Source organism: Balearica regulorum, chromosome 1 (assembly GCF_011004875.1).
Source record: "Balearica regulorum gibbericeps isolate bBalReg1 chromosome 1, bBalReg1.pri, whole genome shotgun sequence".
Lineage (NCBI taxonomy): Eukaryota > Metazoa > Chordata > Aves > Gruiformes > Gruidae > Balearica > Balearica regulorum.
Window position 1 is genome coordinate 54,189,309 of NC_046184.1, and position 24,082 is coordinate 54,213,390.

Below are 24,082 nucleotides of genomic sequence, written 5' to 3' on the forward strand. Positions count from 1 at the left end.
GGATGTTTGTCAGTCTGGGTAGAGCGATCTGTGTGTCCGTTGTCGCGCACAGCTACGTGTGGGTCGTTGGGCTCAGGACGGTACGTTTCGGGGGGGTATAGAGCAATGTTCGTGTCGGGGCGTAAGGATAATGAGTTTTGGGGGCCCCGTGTGTTTCGAGGAGGATGAAGAGCGAAGTGTTTCGTGAGTGGTAGACCGATGGCTATATCGTAGGCAGGACGACGTGCATCGCGGGGCGCGGATCGATTCGTGCGTGTTTGCGGCGGAGGACGATATGTGTTGTGCGAGGATTAGAGCGATTTGGGTTGTAGTTGTGGGGTTTAGAGCGATGTGTTTGTTGTAGCAGCAGAACTATGTGCGCGGTGCGTGTATGGTGGGAGCAGAAAGATTTTTTTTTTTTTTTTTTTTTTACGGGGCACAGAGCGATTTGCACATCGTAGGGCGGTGATCGTCGCCGTGAGCCCGCGCTGAGCCGCGATCGCTGCGGTCAGCCCCCGCGGAGCGACGATCGCTGCCGAGAGCCCGTGCAGAGCGATGGGAGTGTCTTTGGGGAGCGGAGCGGTGGGTGTCTGCATCGGCGCAGAGCGGTGTGTGCGTAGGGGAGGAGCGCAGCGATGTGCTCGCTCGTCGTTGAGGCGCGGAGCGGTGCGTGTTTCGGGAAGTGTAAAGCGCTGTGTGTGTCCGTCGGTGCAGAGCGCTGAGTGTGGCGTTAGGCTCAGGGCGCAGCGTGTGCTGTCGTGGGGAGCAGAGAGATGTGTGTTTCGGGAGGTGCAGAGCTCTGTGTTTGTCAGGACGTAAGGGGAATGTGGTTTGGGTGCGCAGGGCCGTGTGTTTTGGGGGAGACTTAGATGTGTTTCGGGGGTCGCGGAGCGATGGCTGCATCGTACGCAGGGGAACGTGTGCGTGGCGGAGCGATGGGCGATGGGAGTGTCGTACGCAGGACGAATTGTGCGCGGTGGGGGGCAGCGCGATGTGTTTGTCAGCCACTGCAGAGCGATGGGAGCGTGTTCGGGGAGCGGTACGATGTGTGTCCGTCGGCACAGAGCGATGCGTGCACCTTCAGGCGCTAAGCGATGTATTTGTCAGTCAGAGCAGAGCGACGTGTGTATTGATGAGCTCAGGGCGTAGTGTATATTGTGGGAACAGAGAGATGTGTGTTTCGGGAGGCTGAGAGAGATGGAACTGTGGTGCGATGGGAGACGTGTGCGCCGTGGTGCGCGGAGCGATGCGCGTGTCTTTGGGGCGCAGGACGATGTGCGTTGACACGGAGAGACAAGTGATGTATTTGTCGTAGCCGCAGAGCCACATGCGCGGTGGCATATGTGTGGTGGGGTGCGGAGCGATGAGAGCGTTCCGGGAGCAGAGCGATGTGTGTGCACAGCAGAAGCAGAGCGGTGTGCGCCCTCGGGCTCTGACCGATGTGTGTGTCAATCGGCGCAGAGCGCTGTGTGTGTCCTTCGGTGCAGAGCGATGTGTTTCGGACAGGGAGGGGGACGACGACGCTGGGCGATGTGTGTTTCCGCAGGCGCGGAAAGTCGGGACTTTCGTACGCGGGGCTATGCGTGCACCCTGGTACGATGAACGATGTGTTTGTCAGCCAGTGCAGAGCGATGTGTGTGTCGGGCGGTGCACAGCGATGTTTGCGTCGGGGAGTGAAAATCTAATGTGTGTTTCGGGGTGCATTGTCTTTTTCGGGAGCACAGTGCGATGTGTGTTTCGGTGAAACTCAGTGCGATGTGTGTGCCGGGGACATAGTATTGAACGTTAAGGAAGTGAAGGCTTCTTTCCAGAACGAAGCAGCGTACTGGAACACAGCAGTGGGCTGTTGAAAGAAGCGGTCTCTAAGGTAAAAAGTGCTCCGTGTTGGGACCCACGAACACTTGGAAGGGGACATCAGGTCTTCCTTCTCCGGCTGCTTGATGACATGGGAGTGTGGTGTGCACTTCACATAGATCGTCTTTTACTAATTTCGTTTCAGGTTTCTTCCGTCGAGCTTGCGCAAGCCGCGACAGCACAGCGCCGGGACTACCTCCCTACTCCTGGATTTCCGTATGCCCGTTTGCCGAGCACGGCGTTGCCCTGCTACCCGCCGTGCCCGAACCTCACTCGGCGGTGGGACCCACCTCCGCGCAGCCTCTACGTAAGAGGAAGATGCTCGCGGAGGTGCCCGTTGCGATCGGGGCTCGGCGGCTGCGCCCAGCGTAAAGCCGCGGCTCGTTCCTCTCTGGTGCCGGCGCCGCGTCCCACCGAGCTCTGCTCCGGGCCGCGCTCCCGGCTTCTCTCCCGGTCTCGCCTTGCGATTGAGATGTTAATCAGACCTTTAACGAATCAGTTCTTTTAACGAATTTGTATTTGCCTCATCTGGCTATTCCTTCCTGGAAACATTAGAATTAGGGGCTCAATTACCTTCTGTTTCTTGCACCGCTGCCGGAAGCCCTTGAACGGAGCTCAATACTCATGGGGCCCGAATTCACCCTTACGGGGCTTCAGCGGTAGAGTGCGGAAACAGAGGGGTCGCGCACGCTCCCAGCGGTGTCCCGGAGCAGCTCGGGGGAGGAGTGAAACCTTCCCCTCCGTTCCCCGCCGCTGTACCTCACCTCGCCCGCCCTGTGCAAGAGGGACCGGCGTGGGGCGGGCAGCAACCCTGCCCTGCTTCGCCTTTCGGTACTGAGGCTCTGTCGTGGTTGGTTGTTGAGGGAAAAACGATTGTACGTGGAAGTTTTCTAAGTGCGGGAACTGCTGAAGTAAAAAGCCGTGTTTTTTTTCCCGTGTGGAAGTATTGGACTCCTCCCGAGACCCCCCCGTCCCTCCATTTGCTGGTGCCCAGACCCGTGTCGGAGCTCACTCATAGGGGAAATAGCCACGAATGGGGAAATCCGACGGGAGAGCCTGCGGCGGTCAGGCTCGGGGTTGAGTCACAGCAGGGCACTCGCTGGCAGCCTGTTTACGCAACACCCTCTCCCCCCGCCCCCGGCCCCCCTCCATTTTCCCACGCTGTTCCTCCCTGATTTCGTCCAGCTTTAGGCTGACACTCTCCATCGCCTCTCCACCGCGGCTGCAGTTGCGGCTCCGAGCCCCGCGCACACATACGGCCGCGGGAGGGATCTCCAGCCGGGGCGGGAAGGGGACTCCGGCAGAGCCCGCAGCGAGGGTGCGGCGCGGAACCCTTACCTTCCCCTCGCTCCTTTGCGGCACAGGGGGAGTCCGCATTGGCAGCGCTCGGATCAGCCCGGCACTGTTCTTTCAGCAGTCGAAACTTTCCTCCCAGCCCATACAAGAGGCTATTATACGGAAAGTATCGTGTCTCCTCCTCGCTTCTATCAGGAGCACGTACTCGTGCACAGATTTGGCAGGGAAGCCCACCCTTCGCCTAATTAAGAGCTACACATTGGTTATCACTAACTGATTTTTCTGTGTTTTATCCTTAGCTGTCTCATACGGTCCCTTCAGAGTGGAATAGTTAGCAACGATGGTGAGAATATCTTGGCATGAGGTGGGAATAAATTCACTCTTCTCAGTGGAGGGTGAAGTGCCTTCTCTCCTCAAAATTACGGCAACCATAACCATCACCGATATAAACAAGTATTTAACCAAACACCACTTTCGTTTGCATACGATTTGTGCCTTTAGAAAGTCGCATAGTTCCAGGATTTTTTTTTTTTCTTGACATGAAGAGAATCTAAATTAAAACCCTCTTCTCTTTGGCTTTTTGCAGACATGTGTCACCTCTCTGTCATTTATCGCCTGCTAAAGTCTTCTCCCTAATAGACACTGGTGTGTATTGCATATTGTCTGGGAGAGAAAAATCAGCGCCGTGGAAAGAGATGAAATAGTTGTAATCAGTATCAGAGGGCGTGGTAGGGAAAAATCCCGGGCAGTATAAATCAGTTTTCCTTTGGGAGTTGCTTATCAAACTTCGCTCAGAAGCCACAAGCGTATGGAAACACAAACATACAAGCCACAAAGGTTAGATATCTTTCTAGACACGAATTAAATTTCATGGAGAGCTGAAAACGAGTAAGCTGAACTCATTCCTCAGCGTGGATCTACCAACCTGATGTCAAAGGAAATGGGAACAAAGACAAAGAAAAAAAAATTTGCATATCTGAAGACAGGGGTTTTAGCACTCTCTTGTTCTTGCAAAGCACTGCCTTTCCCGCAGCAACAGCCCACAGAGATATTCGGCCAGCCTGTTCCTTTCCTAATTTTTTGTGTGCTTTCAGATTTTATGGAAGAATTGAGTCCCTGAACACAGACGGACATTTGGAAGGGGAGTTCTGGACACCGGTTCCATACGATGGAAAATCAAACCCTAGGCCGGCAATGCAGAGTAAAAATGCTTTATTCACCACGTTAACCGTGTACAAGCAGATTTGATGGCATTCTGCTTGTACTTCTGCATCCAGTCAGACTCTGTTCCCATAAGGAAAACATACTTCTTGTTGCTAGGACCTTCTTTCTCCCTTTCCCTTTGCCAGACTTGAAGGTGACTTGTTTGAGGATTTCTCAAGATCTTGATGTCCACCCATTGATTTTTAACCTCTTGGCTTTGCAGTTGCATTTGCTTTACCTTACATTCTGTTCCTGTGCATCTCTGACTCCACTGGCTGCACTTTCCTGGCTCAACCTCATCCCAGCCTTGTCCCCGTGGACTTGCCCAGTGATCTAGGGCTGTGCCCATTCCCAGTTACTGCCACCATCCCTGCCCCACTTGCCATGTGTGGGTGCTGTGGGGCTGTGTCCTTGTTGGTGACAACATGACCCTGCCTGCCCCACTGTCCCCCTCATCTCCAGTTCACCTGCCCTTGAGGGACAGCCACCTCCTGGTGCTCCTCCACAAACTTTGTTGAACTTTTTTTATTCACCTAGGAATGTATTTACTTAAGTTAAATTAGACTTAATACAGAATCTCCTCCCCTTTCAAATAGCCATCCTTTACACATCTGTCCCCATCTAGTGTGTTAGTGATGGTAGCACAGTGTTGTGGTTTTACCCCAGCTGGCAGCTGAGCACCACGCAGCCGCTCGCTCACTCCCCCCCATCGGGATGGGGGAGAGAATTGGAAAAGTTAAAGTGAGAAAACTTGAGGGTTGAAATAAAGACAGTTTAATAGGTAAAGCAAAAGCTGTGCACACAAGCAAAGCAAAGCAAGGAATTCATTCACCACTCCCCATGGGCAGGCAGGTGTTCAGCCATCTCCAGGCAAGCAGGGCTCTGTCACACGTAACGGTTACTTGGGAAGACAAGCGCCATCACTCTGAATGCTGCTTCTTTTACACCCTTTGTAAACTTCTTTTACACCCCCAGCCATCCCGCTGGCAGGGCAGTGTGAGAAGCAGAAAAGGCCTTGGCTCTGTGTAAGCACTGCTCAACAACAACAGGTCTATATAACAAAAACATCTCTATATTATCAACACTGCATCAACACTGTTTCCAACACAAATCCAAAACATAGCCCCATACTAGCTACTGTGAAGAAAATTAACTCTCTCAGCTGAAACCAGGACACACAGATCTGAGGTTTGAAGCAAAAATCCAGCCACCTCCAAGCAGTTCCTGAGACATTAGCCTTCACTGTTGATCCTGCACAGATGACTTTTTCTAGCTTGATGTTCCATCACCTTCTCAAATATCTGATGCTAGGATAATACCAGGGCAGGCTCCCCTTGATTTGTGTAAAGATGACCTATTGCTGACTTGGAGTGACACAGTTCAATATTGCATCTGCTTCTATGAATATTGGCTGCAAAGCATAGTAGGTGTCAATAATAGTGGCCATCAGCCTGTTCTGTCTTTCCTTCCTCTTTCCTTCTCCTGTCCTTCTTCCTATCCACCTCACACATCTGAAGGTGCCTCCTGTTTGTTATTCCCCCTGTTCCCAGGAAGCTGCTGGATACCAGCACTCTCCCAGCCCCACTTCTCCTCCTAGGGAAGGACCATTTCTTCCTTACAGCATGCAAGCAATGCCTGTCATTACTGAACATGTAGCATCCACCTCTTCCCTGCCTTATCAAATGTCCTGATTCCTGATTTGTGGCATTGAATTACGATTTTGAGCTGTAGCAACTCAGCCAAGTAATGTGCTGAACATCACTGTGATTGGCCTAGACAGAGAGGAGAAACTTGTGGTGGATATTCTTAAGCACCAGAGAAGACAGATGATTTCTTTGTCCAGCTGAACAGAGAATAGTTATTACTCTCACTATCTTGCTGCAGTTGTCTGTGTGCAGTCAAGCAATAAAGAGATGGACAAAGGAGACAGCTAGTGGCAGAGGTGCCATAATGATGCAAATGCATGATATCCTGAGGAGAGAGAGATATGGTAATGGCCCCACACTTTCCTCTGCAATGGTTCTACTGACAGGTGGGGCAGCCAGGGTACTCATGAGCCAGGTTAAGAGACGGAATTGTCAAAATTAGGGGTATCATACTGATTTTGCTGATCTCATTCTGTGAATGAGATTCACTTATTTTGTGAATACTGGGCTGCATGCAGAGCAACCTTGTCAGGGAAGCTTCCAGAATAATCTGCAAGGCCTGTAACACTCTTTTTTTGACAAGGGGGAAGGAGGAAACAGCAGTTAGGGACTGTAGCAAACAACTAAAATGGCTCCTGGGAGCAAAAAACCCGCTATGACTTCCTGGGTATCACCTAGAAGGAGAGGAGCACAAGCTCCTTCTGAAATGCATAGGTCTTCCCCACCTCAAAATGTCTGGGAAGGAGCCATGGATATCAGCTTTCCAGTGTCTCAGCTGTCTTCTCAGTGCTCACCTGCAATGCTCTGCATTTATCACAGTCTACAAGGAAGAAAGGTAGCTTAGATGTCTTCCACATCCCGAAGTACTGCAACTGATTGCACTCTTCCCATCATCGTAGTATTGCTTTCCACCATCAACCACAGGTCTTCTGAGCCAAGGTACCAGGCAGCTAGAAAGTGGCTCAGCCGCTCAGTCTCTGTCTGCGCTACCTGTAGTTTGTAGGAGACGATACAGGACAGTTCAGTTCTGCAACAAGGTGTACCATTACACGTTTGTCACTTCTTATTTCACCTGACAAAAACCAGACCCACACTGCTGTAGGGACCAGGCAGAAGTCAAAACTAAAATTTTGTTCTCACCATCTCGAAATGCAAATGAAAACTTGGCCATTTGGCGCAGCACCTTTGCTGAGGCTGTTTGTGGAACGGATGGCCTAGGCAAGAGAGTTACTCTCCCAGAGTAACCTGGAGTGGGAAGGAGATGCTCTTCCCCAATGCACAGGGCAGGCAACAGCAGTCAAGACACGCTGCACTGGGAGATCCCAGATGACATGCACAAAGCGTGCAGCAGCAAAGGAAATGTCACATTCATGTGGCATTAAAATACATTATTTCACATGTTCTTGTCCCCCAAAAAAGATCTTGAACATTTGCCTGAACAATTAGATATATTCAAATTAGTGATACCTAGAGTTTCCATTCTACACATCCTTTTAGTCTCCAGCTTGTGCACGCATTTTCCAGACAAGTCATATTTTTGTGTGACCCTCTCAGATTATTAAAGGAATGGGTTAAGCAGAAAGGAAGAGTGGTGACTGGCTGCTTTCTCTCTACCTGAATTCATATTCCCTAGTGGCAAAATTAGGCTTTTCATTAGACCATTAATATACACATATAAATTCATCCAGTGCTGTACCTGGATACATACGTATTATATGTATATCACATTGAAACATTAAATATTAAACAAGAAACTTTATCATTTGAGGGATTGATTGCTTGATTGATTGACCTGAACTGATTCTTGGAATTATCCCTTAACTGAGCTTGGAAGTTATCAAAAAATAGAGTCTGGAATGATCAAGGAGCTATTTCTCTCTTGCTTTAAACAAAATAAAACTTTTAAAAAAATCTGAATATTTTTGCAAGGAGATAATTTTAAGAAAAATTAAGAAAGCTCTATCTATGGATCCCCTTGTAATAACTAAATTTTCTGCCTAATGCCTACCATAACTCTGGTCATGGATTTCTTATTTTAAGAGATTACTGATCTATCTGAGGATTTAAAATTTATATGAATACAAAAACCTTTTATCATGGGGAAGAGTTCTTTGCTGGAGATTGACCAGTATGCTGCTGTAACCCCTTCCCCACTGAGACATGAAGTTTTCTTATTCACGTAACAATGTGTTATGAATCAGAACATCATGATAAATCAGTTTTTAAATAGAATCCATCATCCACAAAAAAGATCCAAAATCATCCAAAGTCTGCAATTACATCAAGGGCAGATTTGAATAGCCTGAGTAACTCTGTGACTTCATTTAAGTTTCTTATGTACCTGGAGAACCAATAAGTCAGAATAAATTTAACTGGATCACATATACAAAGTATGAATGCTCAGCAGCACAGGCATCAGGAAGGGCTACTTGATTGAGAAAATACTGAAGATGCTGTGCAGCATTAGGCAGCCTAATGTGAAAAACATGCTAATGTGGCTTTGGAGCTGTAGGCTTAATGCATGACCTTGATCACCCTGTTTGAAATATGAATGCATGCGCTAGAGTCCTGCCTCCTCAGCTGCATCTGTCAGATGGATGCCTTCATATATCTTTCTAAGCAAACAGTACAACTAGCACGGTCATAGTTCACTTGGTGGGATGAATCACAAGACCAGAGTGCTGCAACTGATGGCTATAAATTGTTCAGAAGGGACAGGCAAGGAAGGAGGGGGCAGGGGGTACGGGGGAGGAGGCTGTCCTCTCTGTAAAAAAATGGATTGATTGCACAAAGTTGCTATGAAAACCAGTGATGAACAGTTGAGAGCTTATGGGTAAAAATTAGAGACCAAGCCAACAAAAGAAATGTCGTGGTTGGTATTTGCTACAGGCTGCCCAATTAAGGGGAGGATGTTGATGAAGCTGTCTTACTTCAACTACAGGAAGCATCATGCGCGCAGGCTCTGATCCTGCTGGGGCTCTTCAATCAACCTGACATCTGCTGGAAAAGCAGCACAGCTATTGTAAGCCATCCAGGAGACTCCTGGAGTGTGTTCAGGATAATTTTTTAATCCAGGTGAAAGACCGTTCTACCAGAGGAGAAGTACTACCAGACCCGTTGCTCACCAACACAAATGAACTAATGGAGAGGTCAAGATTGGTGGCAGCCTGGGCTGCAGCCTTGGCCCAGGCCCATCACAAACTTGACATAAAGTGAAGACCCTGAATTTTAATACAGCAAACTTTCAGTTGTTTAAGGAACTAGCGGATGAGACCCTCTGGGAAACTGCCCTCAGAGATAAAGGAGCAGAACAGAGCTGACAGCTGACAGGACATTTTTCTTGGAGAACAAGTGCTCTTGATTCCCACATGTAAGAAAGTAGGCTAGGAAGGCAGGAGACCAATATGGCTGAGTAAGGACCTTCTGGTTGAACTGAAGTGCACGAAGGAAATGCACAGGTAGTGGAAGCAGGAACATGCATCCTGGCAAGAATATAGGGATGCTGCCAGGTGTGTAGGAATGGGATTGGGAAAGCTAAGGCACATCTGATGCTGAATTTGGCAAAGGATGTGAAGAATAACAATAAGGGCTTCTGCATGTACGTTGATCAGAAAAGGAAGATTAAACAAAATGTACCCCCCAATAAATAAGGGAGGAGATCTAGTGACAACTGACATGGAGAAGGCTGAAGTACTCAACAATTTTTTTCTTCCGTTTTCACCGGCCCACATCTCTCTTCCCAGATCTTTCACTCTTCCCACATCTCTCAAGTGCCTGAACCTCAAGGCAGGGACTGGGGGAAGAAAGTCCCTCCTATCACAGGAAAAGATCAGGTCTGAGACCATCTGAGGAAACTGAACACACACAAGTCCATGAGACCTGATGAGATACATCTCAGGGTCCTGAGGGAATTGGCATATGTAGTTGATAAGCCACTCTCCATAATATTTGAAAAGTCATGCTGGTCAGGTGAAATCCTCAGTGGCTGGAGAAAAAGGAATATCACAGTCATTTTTAAAAATGGTGTGATATTCCTTTATAACTGGGAATAGGTAAAAAGGAGGATACTGGGAACTACCGACCAGTCAGCCTCACCTCAGTGCCTGTTAAGATCATGGAGTAGATCCTCCTGGAAGCTATGTCAAAGCATATGGAAAGTGATAGACAAGAGGTATGGATTTGATGGACGGACTGTTGAATAAGGAATTGGCTTGCATCCAAAGAGTTACAGTCATTGGCTCAATGTCCAAATGGAAACCAATAATGAGTGGTGGCCCTCAAGGGTCTGTGCTGGGACCAGTATCTTCATCAATGACATAGATAGTAGGATTGAATGCACCCTCAGCAAGTCTGTGGATGACATCAAGCTGAGTGGTGCAGTTGATTTGCTGAAAGGAAGGGACGCCATCCAGAGGGACAGGCTTGAGGAGTGAGCCCATGTGAACCTCATGAAGTTCAACAAGGCCAAGTGCAAGTTCCTGCAACTGGGTCAGAGCCATCCCCAACATCAGTACAGACTGGGGGATGAACTGATTGCAAGCAACCCTGTGGAGGAAGACTTGGAGGTACTGGTGCGTGAAAAATTGGACATGAGCCGGCAATGTGCACTTGCAGCCCGGAAAGCCAACCATATCCTAGGCTGCATAAAAAGAAGCATCACCAGCAGGTCAAGGGAGATGATTCTCTCCATCTAGTCTGCTCTCATGAGATCTCACCTGGAGTACTGTATCCAGCTCTGGGGTACGCAGTAAAAGAAAGACATGGAGCTGTTAGAGCGGGTCCAGAGGAGGGCAATGAAAATGATCAGAGGGCTGGAACACCTTTACCACGAAGAAAAGCTGAGAGAGTTGGGGTTGTTCAGCCTGGAGAAGAAAAGGCTGCAGCAAGACATAATTGCGGCCTTTCAATATATGAAGGTATATATCCCAGTCCACTGTGAGCAATACCTTCTATCCTTTGTATTTTACTAAATTTTCTGTTTGCTTAACTATTTTTTTTCAGGGAAAAATAGGAAGCAGAGGTTACTCTGTCTTTCACTGAGTACATAATTGTACAAATCTTCATATGAGGAAAAAAAAGGTTAAGAACTTATTTTCTTGAAGATAATATTTGAAATAAGTAATGAATTATTTTTTTAAGAAGGTTGCCCATTAAATTAAAGGAATTAAAGGGCACCAACAAAATTATTTTCTCCTTCCTCTTCTCCACTTGATAACATTTACCAGATCTCTTTGCACTTCCTCCTTTGCTGAGCCTAAAAATAACTGTCTATGATTGTAAAAACAAAACTAAAAAGTGCAGATATGTGGTCAAAATTTTAGAGGACCACAAAAATGAGCTTTTAGGAAAGCATATAGACTGCTCCAGGACTGTGCTGCTACATCAGGTGTTGAGAAGAGGAATAGAGGCCTAGCCTAAACCCAGGAAAATGCATTTGCAAAAGATCAAAAGAATTTAGAGGTAAAGCTACTAGTGAACTGACTCTGATATGAGTGACTAGAATGGAGTAAGTTACAGAATTTGAAGGAAATACGTATTCTACAGTACTACCTCCCAGACATTTCTCCTCAATGGTATGTGTCCTTCCCAACAGACTCACTTCCGTAACAATGTAGTTCACAACCCGCAATCCACAGTGGGATCAGCAGGTGAAACCACCATGAAATAGATCATCAGTACAGACATTGGCCCCAAATCCACATGATCTTCTGGTTTTATACTCTGGCGTATGATGTTATTCTGCTGCTTGTCTTCTCTAGACAAAAGCCCCTCTGAAATGCTACCACATCTCTTGGCAGTTTCTCACACTTCGGGTGCACCCTAGTCATGGTAAACCAGCACTACTGTCAAGCTCTTAAAACTGACCCCCTCACTACGAAAACTCCACGAGACAGTGTGTGGTATTACATTATCAAAAGAAAAAGTGAAAGATGACAAATGACTGCATTTTCAATCATATGAAATAATCACCAGGGTCTCCTAATACTACATATTTTTGAACATGACACTCCTCTATCCATCTCATCCCACGAAAAAATAATTTTATGTATAGTCAGTTTATCCCACATCACAAAATTGTTTCATGGTCAAAATGTCTGACCAATGACATAATTGTTTGATTAAGCTATTAAGAAATGCATGCAGCCTTACCTCTGTTTTTCATAAAGAAGACATGCACAACTTTTTTTTTTTTTTGCACAATTGCTGATTCTGGCTGACAAAATGCCTGAGGCACAATGTAAAAATAAGCACAAAAATAAACTCTACCTTAAAATAAGACCATACCAATGAATGTGTTTACCTATTGTGCTTAACCAAAAAAGGTATTTTGGAGAAAAAATGGAAATATAGTTCATCAAAATATTAATACGAGAACACAGAAAACTGAGGAAAACAGTGAAAGAACTTCCGTATGTTCTTATGATAAGCTGAAGGTACCTGCTGATTTGAGAGCTGTTTTTCACATTAAAGTTTCTGGTGAAAACCATCTTTCTTTTACTTTTTATTAGCTGCGAGTAGAACTACATAGGGCACTATGTCCAAAGGTTTCATTATTTTTAAGAGATGAAGCCGTCTTACGGGAAACAACACATAACCCAGATACAGAGCCGAGTGGCTACTTTGTGTTACTTGCTTCTTTTCAAAACTAATTTATGCTAAGAAAATGTCTCGAGATTACCTCAATTTTACATTACCTTGATGAAAAGCCGTCTCAGGAACATGAATTCGCTGTCACTGGGACAGTGCTGTCAGAAGTAAAGTTTTAATTCAAAAGGAAAAATAAAAATCTCACCGTCCAGCTCTGTGTTCAATCCCCAAACTCAGGGTTTCTTGGCTTGCCTGAAACTCATTTTAAGTCTCCGCTAAAAGAAACGCCGAAAGACAAAAATATCTTCGGTTCCCAGCAACACTGCTAAGAAATGGGGTGCCGCGGTCATGGTTTTTTTACGAAAAACACACTTTTTTGAGAAGGAAGAAACACAAGCCGAGCGGCAGAGAGCGGGGCGGCGGGGCGGGGCGGGCTCGACAACCCACCAATCAGCGCCCGCAGCGCTGCTATAAATGGGGGCGCCGCTGGCGCTACCGCAGCCACTCTGTTGTCGTCCGTGTGGTACCGTCATGTCCGAGACCGCTCCCGCCCCAGCTGCTGAGGCAGCGCCTGCCGCCGCCCCGGCCCCCGCCGCCAAGGCCGCCGCCAAGAAGCCGAAGAAAGCGGCGGGCGGCTCCAAAGCCCGCAAGCCCGCGGGCCCCAGCGTCACCGAGCTGATCACCAAGGCCGTGTCCGCCTCCAAGGAGCGCAAGGGGCTCTCCCTCGCCGCGCTCAAGAAGGCGCTGGCCGCCGGCGGCTACGATGTGGAGAAGAACAACAGCCGCATCAAGCTGGGGCTCAAGAGTCTCGTCAGCAAGGGCACCCTGGTGCAGACCAAGGGCACCGGCGCCTCCGGCTCTTTCCGCCTCAGCAAGAAGCCCGGGGAAGTGAAGGAAAAAGCCCCCAAGAAGCGGGCGGCCGCAGCCAAGCCCAAGAAGCCGGCGGCTAAGAAGCCCGCCAGCGCCGCCAAGAAGCCCAAGAAGGCTGTGACAGCGAAGAAGAGCCCCAAGAAAGCCAAGAAGCCGGCGGCGGCGGTGACCAAGAAAGCGGCCAAGAGCCCCAAGAAGGCGACTAAGGCTGCCAAGCCCAAGAAAGCGGCGGCAGCAGCGAAGAGCCCGGCCAAGGCGAAGGCGGTGAAGCCGAAAGCAGCCAAGCCCAAGGCCGCCAAGCCCAAAGCGGCCAAGGCGAAGAAGGCGGCGCCCAAGAAGAAGTAAGCCCCCGTGGAGGAAAGCTTTTCTTCCGCACTTAAACCCAACGGCTCTTTTAAGAGCCACCCATGTCGTCTTAAAAGGGCTGAAATAAGTTTGTTTCGTTTTTTTCCTTTGTTCTTAATATCGCGGTAAATGGAGGAAATGGCTTTGAAGTTTTCGAATCTCCCATACGGAAGGTGATAGTGTCCGCCGCGAGTAGGAGGGACTTTATCCTTCTAGGAACAGGTTTTGAGGCTGCACTATTAGGGAGATTGTTCGCTCCTTTGAGGACAGATGTTGCGTCAAGGCGGTTTAAGTATTTAAAACTTTGAAATTAATTCCTTTGTTTTTAAACATAGTATTGTAGCCAGTACTTCACGCTTTCTTTTCAGAATCCGTGCGTGCGAGTACGTGACAGGGCAAGCAGAAGGGAGGGGACGGTTTTTTGTTTGTGACTCGATAGCTCACCTTAGCGGTAAGATAGGATGGGGCAGAGACAGATTTATTTTGCACTTGAGTCGTGAGTCGAACTATAGGATCTAAATCATGCAACATTTCCGGTTCCAAGAATTAATCTCATTTGCAGACTACAAAAATAGACATTTTAAACTAATCATAATTATAAAAGGTCATTCATTCATGTATTCTTTTTTAGAAAGCTAAGACCACTGGTATTTCTCAAGCATTTCCAAGCACACTTAAAGCAATTTAGCTCTTCAGTGATCTAGTGGGTGGCTCTGAAAAGAGCCTTTGGGTTTCTCTGGGGAAAAATTCCCCGGCGTTGTTCTTCAGCGTTCACTTGGCTTTAGCCTTGTGACTGTCGGTCTTCTTGGGCAGCAGCACAGCCTGGATGTTGGGCAGCACCCCGCCCTGCGCGATGGTCACCTTGCCCAGCAGCTTGTTGAGCTCCTCGTCGTTGCGGATGGCCAGCTGCAGGTGCCGGGGGATGATGCGCGTCTTCTTGTTGTCGCGGGCCGCGTTGCCCGCCAGCTCCAGGATCTCGGCCGTCAGGTACTCCAGCACGGCCGCCAGGTACACCGGGGCGCCGGCGCCCACCCGCTCCGCGTAGTTGCCCTTGCGCAGCAGGCGGTGCACGCGGCCCACCGGGAACTGCAGCCCGGCCCGCGACGAGCGCGACTTGGCCTTGGCGCGCGCCTTCCCGCCCTGCTTCCCGCGACCGGACATCGCAGCGATTCAGCCAACTGACAGCAACAGCAACAACAGCTCCGCGGAAACGGCGATGAGGTGCTGGCCGCGCCCGCCCACTTATATTCGCCTCGGGCGGAGCGGCGGCGCCACCGCTGATAGGGCAGGAAGGCGGTGTTGTTCCGGCAGCCAATGGGAACGCGGATCGAGAGGTGTCCACTAGCAAAGCTTAGTGCGGTGTGACGCCCCGCAGTAGAACTTTCAACCAATAGCGATGCGACGCGGTCGAGCCGGGGCCTCGCCGAGCGCTCTATAAAAGGGGCTCCCGCCGGGAGCGGCGTTACCGTGTGCTTGGTGATCGCTGCTTGTGGGTGAGGGAGAGGTGCGCGTTTTGCTGCGATGCCCGAGCCGGCCAAGTCCGCCCCCGCGCCCAAGAAGGGCTCCAAGAAGGCGGTGACCAAGACGCAGAAGAAGGGCGACAAGAAGCGCAAGAAGAGCCGCAAGGAGAGCTACTCGATCTACGTGTACAAGGTGCTGAAGCAGGTGCACCCCGACACGGGCATCTCGTCCAAGGCCATGGGCATCATGAACTCCTTCGTCAACGACATCTTCGAGCGCATCGCCGGCGAGGCCTCGCGCCTGGCGCACTACAACAAGCGCTCCACCATCACCTCGCGGGAGATCCAGACGGCCGTGCGGCTCCTGCTGCCCGGCGAGCTGGCCAAGCACGCCGTCTCCGAGGGCACCAAGGCCGTCACCAAGTACACCAGCTCCAAGTAGAGCGCCTCGGACCGTCAGTTTTAACCCAAAGGCTCTTTTAAGAGCCACCCACGTTTTCAGAAAAAGAGCTGATGCTGTGGTGACTTGTTCTTGGGCAGTCCAGATTCATCTCGGGAAAAGGGGCGATAATGGTGTGGAAAGCACTGTGGGTTATAAGGAACCCCGGGGTGATAAACACAGTGTTCGGAGTTGTTTTTTTGGTGGGTTTGTGGGTTGTTGGTTCGTTTGTTTGATTTTTTTATATCTACCTCAGTGGAGCAGAGAATGCTCACGATTCGCTAAAAGTACCCTGGGAGCCCGCTTCCCTTCCGCGTCCGTTGTGGGGGAGGTTTAACAATAAACGATGTAGGTGCTCTCTTTTAAGGTCCGAAATAAGCGTGTTCTGGATAGGTGCCGCTTGCTCTTTTTTCCCCGTGAGGCACTCTAGCGGAATGCGGATGCATCGAAGGCACAGACGGTTCAAGACAGCCGTGGGGGTCTGGGATGTGGTTCGGGGTTTTTCTGTGGGTTTTGTTGTTTGTTTCAGCCAAAAGCGCCACGCTAGATCCTTCCCCCGCCGTTAGCGTTCTCGCGGACGACCGGGCGAAGAAAACCGGGGCGCTTCACGGCGTTCTCGCCCTCGAACCGCGCCAGCCCCCCTGTGGTCCCGCGCACAGCGTACCCCTCAGCGCTCCCCCGCGGTTCTCGCCCGCTTCTCCCTCCACAGCCCCGCGCCCCGTAAATCTCGCGGCCGAGCAGCCCGCGGGAGCGGAGGCCGGGAGGAGGACTCGTGCGACGCGCAGCTGCCGGGGCTCAGTCCGACCTGAGTGAGGACTGCACGGCGCTCCCCAGCAGGCGGGGCCGGCCCGGCCGCAGCTCCTGAGAGGGCGGTGATTGGTCGCGGTGACGCTCGCGTCTCGGAGCCCGTCCCCGCTTCACCCAGGCGGGCGCGCTCCTCCGAAGAGAGCCGGCCCTTAAACCGGGGGCGCGACAGCAGCCAGGAAGCGTTCGCCTTAGCCGGCGTTTCGCGTATCACCTGTGCCTGCAACGTTCCCGCCCCGGCCCTGAACCGAACGCGGTTACGGAGTGGGAGGAAAGAGCGAGCTCTCGGGAGAGACGGAGGCTGCCAAACGAGGGAGCTTTAGCCAGCAGTCACGATACCGGGTGGGGGGCGCGGGGAGCGGATTGGGCCGAGCCCGAGCCCGAGGCGAGGGCGGCGGGATCTGCTCCAGCCGTCACCCACGCTGGTGCCTATCCCCCCCCCCCCCCCATTCCCCAGCCCCCGCCTCCCAGCCCGTATGTTCGTGGGGATGGTACACGCATTTGCTTTTAGATAGCGAGGGAGCCAGCGCTAAAGCGTTCTGGAAGGCCGGAAAAGAGCAAGCGGCCGAGCCGGGGCCAGGGCCGCTTCGGCGGCTCTGGAGACAGAGCGGGGCGGGGCGGGCGAGCGGGTTTCCCGCCGGCGAGGCGCGGGCTTTTCGAATGCTCGCGTCGCCCAATGGCAGCCGGCCTCGCGCGAGCAGCCAATCGGCAGGGAGCTCCGGCTATAAATAGTGCCGCGGCAGAGCCGCTACGGCGGTTCAGTCTCTGCTGACTGAGAGCGCTTAGCGGTGAGTGCGGAGCGATGGCGCGCACGAAGCAGACGGCACGTAAGTCGACGGGCGGGAAGGCGCCCCGCAAGCAGCTGGCCACCAAGGCGGCCCGCAAGAGCGCGCCGGCCACGGGCGGCGTGAAGAAGCCGCACCGCTACCGGCCCGGCACGGTGGCGCTGCGCGAGATCCGGCGCTACCAGAAGTCGACGGAGCTGCTGATCCGCAAGCTGCCCTTCCAGCGCCTGGTGCGCGAGATCGCGCAGGACTTCAAGACCGACCTGCGCTTCCAGAGCTCGGCCGTGATGGCGCTGCAGGAGGCGAGCGAGGCCTACCTGGTGGGGCTCTTCGAGGACACCAACCTCTGCGCCATCCACGCCAAGCGCGTCACCATCATGCCCAAGGACATCCAGCTGGCCCGCCGCATCCGCGGTGAGCGCGCCTGAGGCTCCTGCCACAGACCTTCCCCGGTTCTGGCAGACGCCCACACAGACCCAAAGGCTCTTTTAAGAGCCACTCCATGCACAATAAAAAGGGCTGTAATACTTTGTGATCTAATTGGAACTTGTGTTCTGCCCTATAGAAATGTAAGAGTCCATAGAACGCACCATTTCAATTGTTACATGACTCAAGCATTGCCCACCACTAGTGTATATAAATGTCCTGCTAAAAAAATGGTAATTTCTAAAATCAATAGAATTTGTGGTAATGAATTTCAACTGGGTGAGTTTTAAATTTTAAGGTATTTGAACTGGATGGGGTTTACATTTCTTCAGGGGGTTAAGTAATTCAATACACAAAAACACTGAACGAAAAAATCCTTAAAAATGTATGCATTATGATGCTTCAAAATTACCTTTGAAACTAGTATTACAGCCCTTTTTATTGTGCATGGAGTGGCTCTTAAAAGAGCCTTTGGGTCTGTGTGGGCTGCCTCGGCGTCTGCCAGAACCGGGGAGGGGCTGTGGCAGGAGCCTCAGGCGCGCTCACCGCGGATGCGGCGAGCCAGCTGGATGTCCTTGGGCATGATGGTGACGCGCTTGGCGTGGATGGCGCAGAGGTTGGTGTCCTCGAAGAGCCCCACCAGGTAGGCCTCGCTCGCCTCCTGCAGCGCCATCACGGCCGAGCTCTGGAAGCGCAGGTCGGTCTTGAAGTCCTGCGCGATCTCGCGCACCAGGCGCTGGAAGGGCAGCTTGCGGATCAGCAGCTCCGTCGACTTCTGGTAGCGCCGGATCTCGCGCAGCGCCACCGTGCCGGGCCGGTAGCGGTGCGGCTTCTTCACGCCGCCCGTGGCCGGCGCGCTCTTGCGGGCCGCCTTGGTGGCCAGCTGCTTGCGGGGCGCCTTCCCGCCCGTCGACTTACGTGCCGTCTGCTTCGTGCGCGCCATCGCTCCGCACTCACCGCTAAGCGCTCTCAGTCAGCAGAGACTGAACCGCCGTAGCGGCTCTGCCGCGGCACTATTTATAGCCGGAGCTCCCTGCCGATTGGCTGCTCGCGCGAGGCCGGCTGCCATTGGGCGACGCGAGCATTCGAAAAGCCCGCGCCTCGCCGGCGGGAAACCCGCTCGCCCGCCCCGCCCCGCTCTGTCTCCAGAGCCGCCGAAGCGGCCCTGGCCCCGGCTCGGCCGCTTGCTCTTTTCCGGCCTTCCAGAACGCTTTAGCGCTGGCTCCCTCGCTATCTAAAAGCAAATGCGTGTACCATCCCCACGAACATACGGGCTGGGAGGCGGGGGCTGGGGAATGGGGGGGGGGGGGGGGATAGGCACCAGCGTGGGTGACGGCTGGAGCAGATCCCGCCGCCCTCGCCTCGGGCTCGGGCTCGGCCCAATCCGCTCCCCGCGCCCCCCACCCGGTATCGTGACTGCTGGCTAAAGCTCCCTCGTTTGGCAGCCTCCGTCTCTCCCGAGAGCTCGCTCTTTCCTCCCACTCCGTAACCGCGTTCGGTTCAGGGCCGGGGCGGGAACGTTGCAGGCACAGGTGATACGCGAAACGCCGGCTAAGGCGAACGCTTCCTGGCTGCTGTCGCGCCCCCGGTTTAAGGGCCGGCTCTCTTCGGAGGAGCGCGCCCGCCTGGGTGAAGCGGGGACGGGCTCCGAGACGCGAGCGTCACCGCGACCAATCACCGCCCTCTCAGGAGCTGCGGCCGGGCCGGCCCCGCCTGCTGGGGAGCGCCGTGCAGTCCTCACTCAGGTCGGACTGAGCCCCGGCAGCTGCGCGTCGCACGAGTCCTCCTCCCGGCCTCCGCTCCCGCGGGCTGCTCGGCCGCGAGATTTACGGGGCGCGGGGCTGTGGAGGGAGAAGCGGGCGAGAACCGCGGGGGAGCGCTGAGGGGTACGCTGTGCGCGGGACCACAGGGGGGCTGGCGCGGTTCGAGGGCGAGAACGCCGTGAAGCGCCCCGGTTTTCTTCGCCCGGTCGTCCGCGAGAACGCTAACGGCGGGGGAAGGATCTAGCGTGGCGCTTTTGGCTGAAACAAACAACAAAACCCACAGAAAAACCCCGAACCACATCCCAGACCCCCACGGCTGTCTTGAACCGTCTGTGCCTTCGATGCATCCGCATTCCGCTAGAGTGCCTCACGGGGAAAAAAGAGCAAGCGGCACCTATCCAGAACACGCTTATTTCGGACCTTAAAAGAGAGCACCTACATCGTTTATTGTTAAACCTCCCCCACAACGGACGCGGAAGGGAAGCGGGCTCCCAGGGTACTTTTAGCGAATCGTGAGCATTCTCTGCTCCACTGAGGTAGATATAAAAAAATCAAACAAACGAACCAACAACCCACAAACCCACCAAAAAAACAACTCCGAACACTGTGTTTATCACCCCGGGGTTCCTTATAACCCACAGTGCTTTCCACACCATTATCGCCCCTTTTCCCGAGATGAATCTGGACTGCCCAAGAACAAGTCACCACAGCATCAGCTCTTTTTCTGAAAACGTGGGTGGCTCTTAAAAGAGCCTTTGGGTTAAAACTGACGGTCCGAGGCGCTCTACTTGGAGCTGGTGTACTTGGTGACGGCCTTGGTGCCCTCGGAGACGGCGTGCTTGGCCAGCTCGCCGGGCAGCAGGAGCCGCACGGCCGTCTGGATCTCCCGCGAGGTGATGGTGGAGCGCTTGTTGTAGTGCGCCAGGCGCGAGGCCTCGCCGGCGATGCGCTCGAAGATGTCGTTGACGAAGGAGTTCATGATGCCCATGGCCTTGGACGAGATGCCCGTGTCGGGGTGCACCTGCTTCAGCACCTTGTACACGTAGATCGAGTAGCTCTCCTTGCGGCTCTTCTTGCGCTTCTTGTCGCCCTTCTTCTGCGTCTTGGTCACCGCCTTCTTGGAGCCCTTCTTGGGCGCGGGGGCGGACTTGGCCGGCTCGGGCATTGTAGTCTACCCGTCACTGCACCTCTGCTAATAAACCCACAACCGCGAGCGAAGTCAACCGTACGCGTTCTGCTTTTATAGGGACCGTATGCAAATTTCGATTCCCCTAACCTTAGTTTTTATTGGCTGACAGAGGTTTTGGAGGAGTAATTCTCCGTGCTTAATTGCCATTGGTTAGAATTCGATCCGCGTTCCCATTGGCTCTTTTCGCAATGTCACCCTCTCAGCCTATCGAAATTCGTTCCTTTTGCCGAGAAGGGATATAAGAGCGAGCGGCGGCGCTGTTTTTATTTCCATACGTCTGTAACTCTTGTGTGCGGAGTTGCTGCGATGTCCGGCCGTGGGAAGCAGGGCGGGAAGGCGCGCGCCAAGGCCAAGTCGCGCTCGTCGCGGGCCGGGCTGCAGTTCCCGGTGGGCCGCGTGCACCGCCTGCTGCGCAAGGGCAACTACGCGGAGCGGGTGGGCGCCGGCGCCCCGGTGTACCTGGCGGCCGTGCTGGAGTACCTGACGGCCGAGATCCTGGAGCTGGCGGGCAACGCGGCCCGCGACAACAAGAAGACGCGCATCATCCCCCGGCACCTGCAGCTGGCCATCCGCAACGACGAGGAGCTCAACAAGCTGCTGGGCAAGGTGACCATCGCGCAGGGCGGGGTGCTGCCCAACATCCAGGCCGTGCTGCTGCCCAAGAAGACCGACAGCCACAAGGCTAAAGCCAAGTGAACGCTGAAGAACAACGCCGGGGAATTTTTCCCCAGAGAAACCCAAAGGCTCTTTTCAGAGCCACCAACAAAATCTGTGAAAGAGCTTGAACTTCATTCCAAGTAGTGAAAAGCCCCCGCGCTTTTTTAAATGGTTGGGTGAGACGGAGTAATCCACACTATCTGCAGGGACGCATCCCCGTGCACACCCCCCCACACACACACCCTCCTCCGCTCAAACCCCTCGTTGCTTCCCTACCCCGGACCGGGGGCGGGGCTGACGGGGCTCCCGGGAAGCGGCTCAGCCCATCCGAAGCCGCAGCCAATCCCCGCGCCGTGCGGGCTTTGCAAACTCACCAGCGCGCTACTTCACTCTCCCGGCTAAGCAGCAGCAGGAGGGAGCAAATTTAACAGCAGCTTTCGGGTTTGCTGCTGCGACATCTGCCTGTCGCCGCACTGAAAACTTTTTCGCCAGCAGCGTGCTATTCCCATAAAAACCCTATTTTCTCCTTCCCGAAGATGAGAAACAGCCACAGCGTTTCAGCCCTTTTAAGACGACATGGGTGGCTCTTAAAAGAGCCGTTGGGTTTAAGTGCGGAAGAAAAGCTTTCCTCCACGGGGGCTTACTTCTTCTTGGGCGCCGCCTTCTTCGCCTTCGCTGCTTTGGGCTTGGCCGCCTTGGGCTTGGCTGCTTTCGGCTTCACCGCCTTCGCCTTGGCCGGGCTCTTCGCTGCTGCCGCCGCTTTCTTGGGCTTGGCAGCCTTAGTCGCCTTCTTGGGGCTCTTGGCCGCTTTCTTGGTCACCGCCGCCGCCGGCTTCTTGGCTTTCTTGGGGCTCTTCTTCGCTGTCACAGCCTTCTTGGGCTTCTTGGCGGCGCTGGCGGGCTTCTTAGCCGCCGGCTTCTTGGGCTTGGCTGCGGCCGCCCGCTTCTTGGGGGCTTTTTCCTTCACTTCCCCGGGCTTCTTGCTGAGGCGGAAAGAGCCAGAAGCACCAATGCCCTTGGTCTGCACCAGGGTGCCCTTGCTGACGAGGCTCTTGAGCCCCAGCTTGATGCGGCTGTTGTTCTTCTCCACATCGTAGCCGCCGGCGGCCAGCGCCTTCTTGAGCGCGGCGAGGGAGAGCCCCTTGCGCTCCTTGGAGGCGGACACGGCCTTGGTGATCAACTCGGTGACGCTGGGACCCGCGGGCTTGCGGGCTTTGGAGCCGCCCGCCGCTTTCTTCGGCTTCTTGGCGGCGGCCTTGGCGGCGGGGGCCGGAGCTGCGGGGGCCGGAGCAGCAGTAGGGGCAGTCTCGGACATGACGGCGGCTCGGGATGCACTGGGCGGCAGAGGCGGCGGCGCCCCCATTTATAGCAGCGCGGCCGGCGCTGATTGGTGCCGCCCGCCCGCCCCGCCCCGCCGCCGCCCGGCGCTCCGCGCTCCGGCTTGTGTTTCTTCGGGGATAATAAAATGTGTTTTTTCTACTTTATCTGTCACGCAATTGTCCCTTTTCTACATCTGGGAGGCCGTGGAAGTGTCTATTTTCGCGTATTGGTGTTTTGTCGCGAAAAGAGTGGATTTTGGGTACAGAAGGGACAATAAATCCCGAGTCCTGGAACCGAACAGACCTTGAGAGAGCGAAAGTTTTGTTTTTCTTTGTAAATTAGAAATTCCCCTTTAAAATTAACGTGAGACAGGAAACTCAGTGTTAATCTTCAAGGGGTCTTTTTCACATTAAAGAAGAAAGCGAACAGTTAGAATCTCATTCTTTAAAATAAAATCGTTTCAAAGAGAGTGAGGTAGCACAAACTCCCACAAGCCATGCCTCCGCTTCTCTTACCGACGTTTATACCTCTGGCTCCTGCGAAACACTCAATTAGGGATTTTTTTTCCCCTCTGTACTTCCAAAACAAACGTTTCCGGCGGCCATGCGTGAAATAATAGTCAGCATATACTTTATTTACCTCAGAACAGACTACTTTTTCTGCAATTCTTTGTTGTTGTTAACATAGCAAAAGGCTCTCTAATGTTAATGGAATAAATTGGGACACGGAGACCAAATATGAAAAGGTTTGTGTCGAATCACTGGGCTTCATGTAAAGTCTCTGGCATACAGAAACAGACCACACTCTAAATAAAGCACACAGTGCTATATCTGTAAAATCTGCTTGTATGATTCAGTAACGTGGAAAAAATTGGCAGAGATCAAGTCTGCAAGAGATGTCAAAACACCATTTTATTCATATTTTGATGCCAAGCTAGGAAGAGAAATCATAATGTTTGCTCACTGCTCTTTTGCCAGGTTACAGATCAAGTCAGAGCAGCTTCTGTACATAAAACCTTTGGCTGCAGCACAGAGTGATGCAAAGCTGTTTATCCACAATGTGGTGACTACTCTATTAGCATGCACACCTCCTTATCAGCTAAAAAGTTGTATATATTTTTGTCTCTATGGAAGGAGTTCTTAATTAATTTACATTGAAGTTTAATGGCCATCAGCCAGTTTAGCACCATCATATTGCTGCCTTTGTACCTGATGTATACAAACTGCACTTGCACGGTTTATGTATGATGCTGACCAGATAATGAACTTAATTATTTCAACAGAATGCAAGATCTCTAAGTGGAAAACATCACCTCACTCCTCTCTTTCATTCCACTATAGCGAAGGCCGATGAACCTCTCGAAGATGTTGGGTGACCCTTCATCTTCAATTAATTCACAAAATCCCATTCTTTAAAACTTCATTTAGGCAGTTTGACCTTTTCTCGTATATTTATGGT

At 52.4% G+C, this 24,082-nt stretch overlaps 9 protein-coding genes across 10 annotated transcripts in view; 4 read left to right on the plus strand and 5 right to left on the minus strand.

Annotated features, from left to right (window-relative positions):
* Positions 1–24,082, minus strand: part of LOC142601518 (histone H4) — a 370,615-nt gene that overhangs the window by 46,154 nt on the left and 300,379 nt on the right. The window lies entirely within an intron of this gene.
* LOC142601420 (histone H2A-IV) lies at positions 4,325–14,942 on the minus strand. Of its 2 annotated transcripts, none has more exons than XM_075750434.1 (2): positions 12,772–14,942; positions 4,325–6,968 (listed from the first exon to the last, which is right to left on the minus strand). In XM_075750434.1, the coding sequence occupies exon 1, from the start codon at positions 14,940–14,942 to the stop codon at positions 14,553–14,555; it is 390 nt and encodes a 129-aa protein (XP_075606549.1). In that variant the 3' UTR covers positions 4,325–6,968; positions 12,772–14,552. The 2 variants fall into 2 exon arrangements, with proteins under 2 accessions (XP_075606549.1, XP_075606541.1); XM_075750426.1 differs by having other exon boundaries at positions 12,674–14,942.
* On the plus strand, positions 13,098–15,772 carry LOC142601416 (histone H1.11L-like). The gene has a single exon (XM_075750401.1). It carries the CDS (start codon positions 13,098–13,100, stop codon positions 13,779–13,781), a length of 684 nt encoding a protein of 227 aa, XP_075606516.1. The 3' UTR covers positions 13,782–15,772.
* LOC104631561 (histone H2B 1/2/3/4/6) lies at positions 15,303–15,772 on the plus strand. The gene has a single exon (XM_010313398.2). The coding sequence runs from the start codon at positions 15,303–15,305 to the stop codon at positions 15,681–15,683; it is 381 nt and encodes a 126-aa protein (XP_010311700.1). The 3' UTR covers positions 15,684–15,772.
* LOC142601419 (histone H3) lies at positions 17,251–17,800 on the plus strand. Its single transcript, XM_075750414.1, has one exon. The coding sequence runs from the start codon at positions 17,287–17,289 to the stop codon at positions 17,695–17,697; it is 411 nt and encodes a 136-aa protein (XP_075606529.1). The 5' UTR covers positions 17,251–17,286; the 3' UTR covers positions 17,698–17,800.
* Positions 18,113–18,673, minus strand: LOC142601423 (histone H3). The gene has a single exon (XM_075750471.1). The coding sequence runs from the start codon at positions 18,636–18,638 to the stop codon at positions 18,228–18,230; it is 411 nt and encodes a 136-aa protein (XP_075606586.1). The 5' UTR covers positions 18,639–18,673; the 3' UTR covers positions 18,113–18,227.
* LOC142601426 (histone H2B 1/2/3/4/6) lies at positions 20,154–20,675 on the minus strand. Its single transcript, XM_075750496.1, has one exon. The coding sequence runs from the start codon at positions 20,621–20,623 to the stop codon at positions 20,243–20,245; it is 381 nt and encodes a 126-aa protein (XP_075606611.1). The 5' UTR covers positions 20,624–20,675; the 3' UTR covers positions 20,154–20,242.
* LOC142601424 (histone H2A-IV) lies at positions 20,933–21,367 on the plus strand. Its single transcript, XM_075750483.1, has one exon. The coding sequence runs from the start codon at positions 20,954–20,956 to the stop codon at positions 21,341–21,343; it is 390 nt and encodes a 129-aa protein (XP_075606598.1). The 5' UTR covers positions 20,933–20,953; the 3' UTR covers positions 21,344–21,367.
* On the minus strand, positions 21,557–22,631 carry LOC142601422 (histone H1.11L-like). Its single transcript, XM_075750460.1, has one exon. The coding sequence runs from the start codon at positions 22,617–22,619 to the stop codon at positions 21,945–21,947; it is 675 nt and encodes a 224-aa protein (XP_075606575.1). The 5' UTR covers positions 22,620–22,631; the 3' UTR covers positions 21,557–21,944.